This window comes from Amblyomma americanum, chromosome 3 (genome assembly GCF_052857255.1).
Source record: "Amblyomma americanum isolate KBUSLIRL-KWMA chromosome 3, ASM5285725v1, whole genome shotgun sequence".
NCBI classification, from domain to species: Eukaryota; Metazoa; Arthropoda; class Arachnida; order Ixodida; family Ixodidae; genus Amblyomma; species Amblyomma americanum.
The window spans coordinates 177,555,490-177,566,580 of NC_135499.1; the positions used below are offsets into that span (position 1 = coordinate 177,555,490).

At 46.3% G+C, this 11,091-nt stretch overlaps 1 protein-coding gene across 1 annotated transcript in view; it reads left to right on the forward strand.

Annotated features, from left to right (window-relative positions):
* LOC144125510 (clavesin-2-like) overlaps positions 1-8,387 on the forward strand; it is a 63,063-nt gene extending 54,676 nt beyond the window's left edge. Inside the window, exons 4-8 of the mRNA XM_077658970.1 lie at positions 234-295; positions 2,293-2,490; positions 5,983-6,089; positions 6,160-6,259; positions 7,983-8,387. Coding sequence (XP_077515096.1) covers positions 234-295; positions 2,293-2,490; positions 5,983-6,089; positions 6,160-6,259; positions 7,983-8,137 — 622 coding nt within the window. The 3' untranslated portion in view covers positions 8,138-8,387. The remainder of the gene's footprint in view (positions 1-233; positions 296-2,292; positions 2,491-5,982; positions 6,090-6,159; positions 6,260-7,982) is intronic.
* The last annotated feature ends 2,704 nt before the right edge of the window (positions 8,388-11,091 follow it).

Consider the following 11,091-nt stretch of genomic DNA (forward strand, 5'->3'; position numbering starts at 1 on the left):
ATGTAGTGGTGTAAACATGCCATAGAAGTTTCGCCGGGTGCATGAAGATGTCACTCATATGCTCGGCCTATAGATGACTCGACATCTACGGCTTAGTTAAGAACCTTTCCTAACACATAATTTCTTAATATTCTTAACTGCATGAGTAGTTCTGGATTCAGTGAAAAAAAAAGATGTGACAATGTATGTTTTGACAGCGCAATTAATTATTGGTTCTTTATTAATTCTTTCAGGTACTTCTTCCCGCTGTATGAGAAAGACGGCGATGGCCGCACAGTCGTGTTTGGACTAGCAGGTGCGTCTACTCTGCCCAAATGTAAAAAAACACATTATTCTTGTTAGCATTGCAGTCACAGGAGTAATTAACAGTTATCATATGACTTTACGTCGTACATCTCCACACAAAAATAAACTGAACGCCGTGCTCCCTTTTAACCGCAGTAACGCGCAATGATAGCGAGGATTTGTGTGGTTCAACCTGCTCATGTGCAAGCGTAGCAACGTTACGTTCATGCATGAGCACAACACGCCTTACGAACTGCTCAGCGCCCATAAGTATTACAACGACTTTTTACGTTGAGCTTAAATTCCATGTTGCGGTTTTCAAAGACCAGAGGTTGCGTTTGTCAGTTCGTCAAATATTAAAGCCTTACGACGAGGATACGTGTCTGGTCTTACCTGTTGGCGCCACGACAAATAAGGGGCAGTTTCAGCACATAGCGAAACGCGTCTTAATGAAGGAAAAAAACATCGCAGAAGCGTTAAATGTCTGAAGGATATGTAGAAAATTTTCCCTGAAGTGGAACCATCGCTGTTGCGGCGGCGACCACTCAGGTGAACTGCGGCTGCATCACTGTTGCCCTCGGCAAGTGCGAAAAAGCAGTAAAAGAGTTATGTCTCATGCAGCGCACGATGAACCATAACAAAACAAGACTTGTAAAAAAATTTCAGGGTTCACTAAAAGCTACTCGAAGTAAAAGTCCTTTAAGCGCGGAGAAGAAAACAAATCGTCAGATATTCCTTTCTATTGCCTCAACGCAACAGGCAATTTAGCACCACAAGTGTCTTTATGACCGCGCGGCTCCGCGGTTTGCTGAGAGGAAGGGGAGAAGGGAAAACTTTATTGGTTCCAAAAAAAAAAATGAAAACAAAACTTGACGACGCCAGCTGATCAAAAGACCTTTCTTCGTGATGACCTCTGTGGCTCACTCGAGGGCCCGGCGTTGCACAACCGGCTCCGTGCTGAGCCGTGGGGCCCCCCACAGCTCAAAAGTACTGCGTTTCAGCTCTGGTTTAGAGAGATCTCAGTGGGGCAAGCCCACATGATATGGGCTCTACCTACGCATCGACGACAGAGGTGCAGTCGAGGCTATAGCTACCGGGAAGCATGGCGGCATAACGGGCCTGCGTAAGGAGAGACAGCGTTTGAAGCTGTCGCCGAAGCACTGTTTCAGATTTTGTGAGGCGTGGAAACCGGGGTCGTTCGAGTTGGAAACGCACTGTGATGTCGTGGTACGAGTTGAACCGGTCCTTCGCGGAAAATACTGCGTGGGAGTCGGCCAACGGCCCAGCTCGGTGGGTGAGACCTCGAGCGGCGTCGTGTGCGGCCCTTTTTCCCGGTGCGTGTGTGTGCAGTGTGAGCGGGGGACTGTCGCGCATTTCTCTGCCGCTTCCGGGGTGCGGGTAAGAACTGTCACGTATGCAAGAAGGGACCCAGTGGGGATTACAGCTGTCGTAGCAGAAGCTGCCTGCCGAGTATATTCAGCGGCGTCGACGTGTGGGGTGTGCTCACGATCCTGGTAATTTTTTAGGAGAGCCCTGGCGCGTGCATCTCGCCGGCCAATGTAGTGAACCGAATGCATGTTCTTGGTTATAGGAGGAATTGATAGCCTGCTGTCAATATGCCCGGGAAGTGAAGCCTTGTCTGTGAAATCCAATTCGTACGTGATGTGCAGTGTGGAAATAATGTGGCTACCAGTAGAGTTGTATGCATGCGTCCATACTGTGCTGTCATATGCGCTTCTACTAACTCATCTAGCGTCTTGTGAGGACCCAACGCGAGGACACACTCCATTGGCGTTCGAGTACGGAGACCTATAGCCATTTTGCAGGCTGAGCGCGCGGATGAGGATATCTACTTCATTTCTTTCTGCCTGTAAAGATGTAGTAAACTGTAAATTCTCGCTAAAGGTACACAGAGAGCGTGACTGCGGCGCCCTGCACCGTATAGCCTAGCAGCGCAGGCGGAATGACGAAGCCTCTCCCGTTGACGAAGGGGAGGGGCTGACGCAGGCGCCCTGGACCCTCGCATCCACAAGACGATCGACATCTACCGTGCGTTCTCCATGAGCTTCGAGGCACTGCTGGAGGACGAGGAGAACCAAAAGAACGGCATCACGTACATACTTGACGAGAGCGGATTCAGGCTAAGTCACTTGGCGCACGTCAACCTTAGGGACGTCCAGCGAGTCATGATCAACGGAGAGGCAAGTGCTCGCGAACTCATTGTCTTGTGAGAACGCATTATTCCCTGGTTTGTTGGCGCCCAGAGAGAATCAAAATTAATGCGAATAATTAAGGTATCAGCAGCCTATGATATGTGCTGCACAAACTTGACGGTCGGGCATCAAAAGCTCTCCGTGTTGGTGCTTCGTATAGACTGAGGAGTGTCCTTAGCTGCTAGATGATTACACAACTCATCGAAGCTTTGTACTGCGAATCTAACTGATTTGATTATGCTGCACTTCATGCGCAAAGGATCATGCTGCACGACAGTGAACTTGGATTTGTGAGATGCGCGAATAATTACAAGAGAAGGCAAGCGTAGGAGGGAGAAAAAGAAAGTTTGGTAGGCGGGCGAGATTAAGAAGTTTGCGGTTGGCGCGGCTGGCACATGACACGGTTAATTGGAGAGTTGTGAAAGAGGCCTTTATCCGGCAGTGGCCGTAGTCAGGCTGATGATGATGATGGTTATAATATTTAACTATAAGGAAAGGGCAGGTACACGAAAGGCTGGGCTTTTAATAATTTCAGTTGTGCGTTTGTTTATCCGTAAGAAGTTAAAAGTGGCACTTTTTAATATATTTAATATATACTTAATATACTCATTTAATATGTTACCTCCTTGGTGATTAAAAATGCTCCTATTTTTTGTATTTATGCGAAGGAGAGAAAAACGTGAGCATAGAGCTTTCTTTCTTTTCAAACACCCCTATTTTCTGCGCTTGAGGGTATTCTTGTGTAACTTATCATTTTATTCTGTTCTCAGAAACAAAATTATGCTGCGTGTTTTCTGGATTTAATATATTCCTCGAGCTACTTGAGAAGTTGACTTATAAGTGCCCTAAGTTACTTGATAATTTAAAAAATGGAGCACGCGACATTTCTACATTTCGTTTTTCAGTAAAGTGGCCTTTCTTTAGGATGGCACTCCTCAGGGAATCGTAAGTACTTTACATTCTCGACACATAAGCGAACAAGAGCACACTTGTTTTACACCCACTGCTACTTTTGATGTGCCACATTGCAAAGAACTAAGCTTTTCACACAAACTATCATCGTTGGCGGCGTTCAAAACATATTCAGCTCTTGATAACAATATGAGCGATTTCGTTAATTAACAAATCGTCTGCAACATGCTGAACAGCTTTTGATTACGCCTACCTTCAGCACAAAAAAAAAAGCATATGTCAAAGCTCCCCTTCACTGCTAAGTATAAAGGAGGACAAGAATCTCCGGTCAAGAATACTTCGTCACTTTTTCTTTGTCGTAAAATATTCGCGCTCCCTCGAAACAAGATTCACTTCAGTGCCTTCTAAAACTGCTCGTGTTCGACATAAAATAATCGAACAATTCTTGTCATGAAATGTATCGACCTGCCGTAGCTCCGAAGCATCAGCCGCGGCTATTATTTCGGACGCTGCATTAAAGCGACGCCAGGCAACCTTTGGTCGACGCTGTCGGGGATTTGTCTCCGTTCATACCCTTTCTTCTGTGCATTGCTAAAGCATGCTGGAAAGTTTAAAGGCACGGCCGGTGAAACCCGTAGGATGCTAATCATAGGTCGCAATTCTCGGTTTCTTTTTCTATCTTTTTTTACGCTTACAATGGTGTGATAGAAGTAAAGCACACAAGAATTAGGCGCGAAGAAAACGATACACACTGGCGCCCGCGGATATTGTTTTCTTTGTGCCTGACTGTTGACTCAGCGTCTTCGTTCGCGCAATTTTAAGTTCAAGGAAGAATGCACTAACTGCACCTTTAACAAGTTTTTATCTGTTGACTACACGCTTATTAACGCACTTTTCTTGCCTCTCACAAAGGAAAAGGCAACTAAACGGGCCATTTCATGTTTTTTTTCTAAATACAACAGACGCCAGGAAGAGTGGTGAAGCGTTGATAACACAGCAAAGAGAGGGTTCCGTTAACTACTTCGGTTAGCCTTCAAGTTCCTGTTTCGTTTTAATGCTCCTGTGCGTACGCACTATATGAGCCACAGAAATTAACAAAAAGACAGAGCTGATAGCTAACAAAATACCTGGATAGTTAAGGGCACTGCACATACATAATTTCTTTCTTATATCACAGAGCGTTTTTGCGGCCCGTAAAAGGTTTGATAGACGCTCCGAATGAACGCTAAAACTACTACCTTTTTAAACTTTAACACCACCCCCTAACTCATCACATCCTGTCTTCAACATGAAACTTGTGGTTAGCGGTAAACAATGGAACCACGACAGGTTAACATTATCGTTTAACCTATCAATACACTTACATTAACAACGTGAATTAATGACAATAAGGCGGCTCTTTCGGTGGAGGATAACATACAATTTCTATTTGCGCACCAGTGGTGAAAGAACCGATGCGTGTTTTGGCCTGATGGCAATGTTTGCGACAAGGGACACATACTTGAGATTTTTTGCAGAAGCGACATCTCTTTAGATACGGAGCTGAAGAAGGATGGATGAAAAGAAAAGAATGTTGTAAGTACTACACACTGCTCAAGGACCGACACCCAGGATATCCGCGCAGCTCAAAACCCTCAAATGTAATGATTTTGTCCTCGAACGACAGCGGCTACAGTAAGTGCCGGTGACGAGAGTGCGGTTCCAGACACGTCGGAGGCCAATTCATCGGACTACAAGCTCAGCTTTTTAAACTACTCGGCTGTCACGCCGATCAGGTGTTAAATTTGCGATTGTAAAATGCCGGAGTGCTGCCTGACGTCCTGCTATATTTAGACAACAAAAAAAAAATAGGGAGAAAACGAGCTCAATGCTAAACATTTTTGCATCATGTACGCACTATTCCAATTGAGCTTCCTTGCCGAGATGGTTCCGATGCAGTCTACAGATTTCCACAATCAAACTGAGCGTTGAGGCTTAATTTCTACCTCACCGCGACATTATAATCCTTAAATCGAAGCTGTACTGAAATTCACTCTTGAGCTGGTCTTGCACTGGCTGCGGTAAAACTTGAACATACTAGTGATGGTTAGCACAATTATAATAATGCACTACCGGCAAATACATCCAGCACCATTTGCATTTGATATGACAGCACAAATTGCCAGAATTTAGAGGTAGTTCTGCGCTGTGCAGTTGTTAATCGACACACTACACAGCTAGCCATGATGTGTAACATTCGTATTTTGCTGCGTGCTGTCGTAGAGTCTGCTAGCAATACTGAAAAAAAAATGAAAACATTGAAATGTTCGTCCGTACGAGTCTAAAGCTAACAAAACGATCATAGAAAGACAAAGAGAAAAGCGAGCGAGTCAAGCCCACAGCATTCAACGGCGCTCATTGTAACCAGCATGTTACAACAGCGTTAACCAAAAGGGCGTACCAGCAACGAGCAACTCGCAGCGCTATTTGTAGCAGGTGCGATTAGAGCAAACAAAGAACATTGTGTGTGTGTGCGAGTGACGACTGACGATAGCTGTTGCACTGCCTCCCAACGTTCCCGTCCCGCAGAAAGGCTGGCCCATGCGCCACAAAAACATCCACTGGGTGAACGTGCCGAGGTACATCTCGGCCATCTACGAGCTGGCGCTCAGCATGTTCAGCCGGAAGCTGCAGAGCAGGGTAAGAACTGCGGGCCGAGACTCGCCGAGGAAAACGCCCAGTTCCTGCTCATCACACGGCTCTCTTCCAGATGTTCGCCCACTTCGAGGTGTCCAGCCTGCACGAGCACATAGCAGCGGAGATCCTGCCCCTGGAGTTTGGCGGGAGCATCCCCATCAAAGAGATGGCAGGTGCGAAACTCAGTATACCTGCACACCTGCCGACCGCTAATACCTATATGGCAGACAAGGTGCTGGCTTCCGCCCGGGAATTTCTCGCATGAGACAAACAGGAAGGGAAAGAACCGCAGCACAGATCTCAAATAATGTTGATTTGTGATGTAGGTCTGCTTGAAGGATGTCTTTTAAACGTTTAGAGATTGACTGAGATGTCTGGACAACGTACCGTCAATATCGTCTGGATTAGAGCCTATAACGCACCCTTGTGGACATTTGGACTGCTCTGGACACCCACCATTATCATCAGCAGCAGCAGCAGCAGCGTGGCTACGCCATCCACAGAGCAAATGTTTCCCCCATATCTCTCCAATTAACCCTGTCATTTGACACCTGCGGCCATGGTGTTCCCGCAAACTTCTTAATCTCATCCCCCCCCCCCCCCCCCCCCCGCTTACCCTTAACTTTCTGCCGCCGCCTGCTACGCTTGCCTTCTCCTGGAATCGAGTCCGTTAGTCTTGCCTTCGCATTACACGCCCCGCCCAATCCCACTTTTGATTTCAACTAGGGTATCTTTAACCCGCGTTTGATCCCTGAACCATTCTGCCGTCTTCCTGTATCGCAACTTTACGAGTATCATTTTTCTTTCCATAGCTCTCTGCCTTGTCCTTAAGTTGAACCCTTTCCGTTATCCTCCACGTTTGTGTTCCATGGGTGAGTACCGGTAAGATACAGCTGTTGTACACTTTTCTCTTGAGGAATACTGGTAAACTGCCGTTCATGATCTGAGAGAGCCTGCCATATGCCCTCCAGCCCATTCTTATCCTTCTAGTTATTTCCCTCTCATGATCCGAATCAGCGGTCAATACCTGCCCTAAGTAGACTCCCTTACCACTTCCAGCACCTCGCTACCAACTGTGAACTGCTGTTCCCCTTGCGATACTGTTGAACATTACTCTGGTTTTCCGCATGTTAATTTTTAGACCCACCTGCTCTGCCTGTCTAAATCATTAATCATGATCTGCAGTTCATCTCCTTAAGGTCTGAATTGTAGAATTCCTTAAACGTCCGCGGCATATGTTCACTGTTCGACGGCAGAAAGCAAAAAAAAAAACGTCCGTTTTTGATTTTACTGGGATGTGATAGAGTCTAGTGTCTCATTTTTTTTTTCCCAAAAGTAACATGGTTTACGGCAGTACGCAGTGTGCTGTCACTTTCTATAAAATTAATCCTGTAGTGGATGTCTAGACGAGAGTAAAAGGCCTCTTCAAAAAGCTAAGCATTGGTCAACTTACCCTACTTCCATTCCCAACAAATATCAGTCATCATAAACTCACAGATTAAGACCCTGAGTGTTTTACCTTTTGTTTATACACTGCGCCCAGCTGTAGCACACATTCTTTCAGCAGTTTCCAGTGCATGCAAAGGAGATTACTTTATTTTAAAGAAAAGTTCGACGACAGCGCAAAGCAGTGCTTTCCAAAAATGCGTTCCATCCACTCTAATATAGTTATTTAGCTACAGACACTTGAGCATGCGCGTGCACAAAATGTTCGGTGATGGCAATAACAGCAAAATGGGTCGGCTACGATGCCTAGTTTCCGGAACACAGGTTTTGTCACTTGTGCGTGCTTATTGACGGCCGTCCTATTACCAGGTAAGCACTACACTCGTCCCCATAAGTGCTTTGTACAGGGCGTATACTGTAACGCTAAACCTTCCCCGCTCTGCACCCAAGCTGCCTGGATCAAGACGCTCGAGGACAACCGGGACCTGCTGATGTCTCACGACCTGATGGGCGTCGATGAGAGCAAGCGGCCCAAGAAGGAGAAACGCCAGGGCTACGGCCTCATGAGGCTATGGAACAGCATCACGCGGTTAGAGGTCTACTGATCGCTGCCCCCCTGGACTGACTGACTTGACGCCGACCACACCTTCGCTGCGCCGCCACACCTGTGCTATAGAAACGTGGACACCCGCGTCCACGCTTTTTGTTATTCCTCATGCGCACCCCCTTTTTTCGGTTTTTGTTACGTCTTTCGACAATCTCGCGCAACTGCGGGACAGCCACTCAACAGACGCAAGAAAAAAATATATACACCTTGTTAATTACAAAATAATAAACGCACATATCTTTTTTTCACTCCGTACGACTTGGAGGGTACCGCCTTTCGTCGGCTTCAAACGGGCTCTTCGAACAGGAAATGTGGTAAGTACTGCATGCAAGCTATAAAAATAGTGCAGGCAACAGATTGTACGGTTGCTCATAACTCAAAGAAGAAAAGAAGACAAGTGTTCATCTGCGGTTCCGTCCGCAACACAGCCCTGGCATGATCAGATGCCTTATCTGTGAGCTTTCCACGCCCACATTCTATTTTCCCTATTCTTTAGCATGCGTGAGCATTTATTCAGTTGAATTACACTGGGAATGTACCCCATACAATAGCGTTTACGGCAGGCTGTACTGTATTGTGCAATACTCAGCAGAAGGGCCTAGACTGGGAAGCAAACAAAGCTTGCAAATTAGATAAAGGAAAGCGCAGCGAGCTTCGGAAAGCTAAAACGAGAGTTGGGTGGATTTGAAAACAAACGCGAGTTAATGGTGTTCCAACTAGAACAAAGATCATCAGGAAATTTACTTCGGTAGGGCATGTAATTATTGAGAAGGGATAACCTAAGGTATTTGGGCGTTGGGCGTGGTAACAAAGTAGACAGCAAGGGAAGGCCTATGCAGCCGGGATCGGCAGAGGCAGGCGAAGAAATGAAGTTAGGATATCTGCAGGGAGTGGCCGAACGCCGCAGGAGCAGTAGCCACCTAATTGAAGATTACCAGGATTTTCGCCCCATTGGGACATTTGCGCTGTAGTGGATGCACTAGCGAAAATTCAAATATAATAGCCTATTTACTTACCGACAACTATAAGGCTATTACATACCTTCTAGCAGTGAAGCGGCAGTGCGGGACAGCACCTTGAGAGAGTTTTGCTTTTGGAGTGCGCGTTCACTGACGCCTTTTTTGGAACAACGACATCACGAGGTCCAGCAGAGCATACAATCCTCTACGTTCACCGCAATCAAACCGGCAGCATTCATTAGGCTCAGTATAACACTATACCGAATGGTTCAGCCGCATGTGCTAGTGGCGAGTTGCCGGTGAGCGAAAATTTCTAGCAGCGAAGCTTCACATAAAAGAAGGCATCGAAGAACAGCATCTTCGGCGCGGCGGACGCCTCCGACTACACGCAACCTTAGCGGAGTCTGGCAAAGACGAGTGTCAATCATATAATGATCGCCCCTTACATATAAATTAATTTTGCTACATATTTGTTAGGCGTCCTTTCGAAATGAACAGGTTTACCACTGATGCCCTGGTAATTAAGGCTGCGATAATTGCTGATTTGAAATAACCTGAAGCTGTTCCTGTATCATGCTGCACGTGTCGCCCCTCGTAGAATATATATTTATTTATAGATTGTATCGGTTGCATCTGCAGGACCAATATCTCCCTTTATACGTGTGCGATACAGGATGTAATAATATGCACAGGCCATAAATTTTCTGGGAGAATAACGGGTCAAATACAGACAGATTATTTATAGTAGGAACTACGTCTGCAGTGCCCTGTGTATCTGTCATCGTAACTTCGCTATTATAATTTACAAAATTTTCTTCGTAGCTCGCTGGGGCAGCTTTAGTGATATCGTGAACGAAGGGTCAGAAAAAATCGGAAAAACGGTTTTCTTTAACTCGTTTAAGCAGCAACTTGCGCGTGTAACGCAGCCCTTTAGAGGAGAGCCCCCAGACTTTGGATGGCCGCCGCTCCATGCCGTTACCTGCAAATTTGTTTCGTGATCGCTGTTCTGGCAACATTGGGCCACGGTGACCATATTTCTGCCAAGCACGGTGGCGCGGGGAAAAGGAATGCGATACTCTAGCGGCGAGAAGAAACAGACAGCTCGTCTCTCCATAAGGCATTCTTGTCATTCTCCAGATCTCTACTGGCAGTCCGGGGTGCTGCTTCGTAGGCACGTGCTCATACCGCAAGAATCTCAGCGCTTGACGGTCTTCGAGACCGGCTAATATCTGAAGGAATTCTTTTTAGATGTCGGCGGTAATGCCGATGCGATGGATCCTGAAATTTAACACAATTTTAAGGAGAACAGGGTTCAAATTCGCCCCAGCCTCCAAAACCTGATTTGGAGAGGCCCCTCCTGGTTCGCTCGAAGATGCATCAAAGACAAATTTGAGCCCGATGAGTCATGTAACAAACATTTTTACGAGCTGTTGCCTACCTCCGCTTGGAATCTTTCTGCAGTTCCTTGACGGTGGTACTGACGTATCGCAGCAACATATTTAACATATTTGCTAATCATCTCTTCGTCCTTAATCAGCTTCTTTGTGAGGTTAAACAACAGCTTATCAGCCACTGCCTTCTTATCGTCTAGGTGGAGTTTAACCTGCTTGCATGGTAAAGCAACCTCGTAGTGCCTGTAAACGAGCTTGATGGATGATGCATACATATGCTCGGATAACGTCTTTATCCTCTTAGTTTTACTGAGCAATAGGCTCGACAAAGCCCATGCTTTCAAGCTCCCAAAATAACTTAAGGTCAGCAGAAAGGCACTAAGTCTCTTCCCACGCCGGCCCGCAGCACGGCCAAGGACTAACAACTGCAGGACAAACTACTGAAGAGAGTAGACCCTTGCAATGTTCAGCCCAATTCTGTCTTGAGCGCTACCAATGCGTTTTGCACTTTCCACACGTCGCCATATACGAGACTCCAATAATAATCAGCTCCAACAAGGATGCCGATCCAGTTTATCGTTAGGTAAGCTTGTGGTATACGT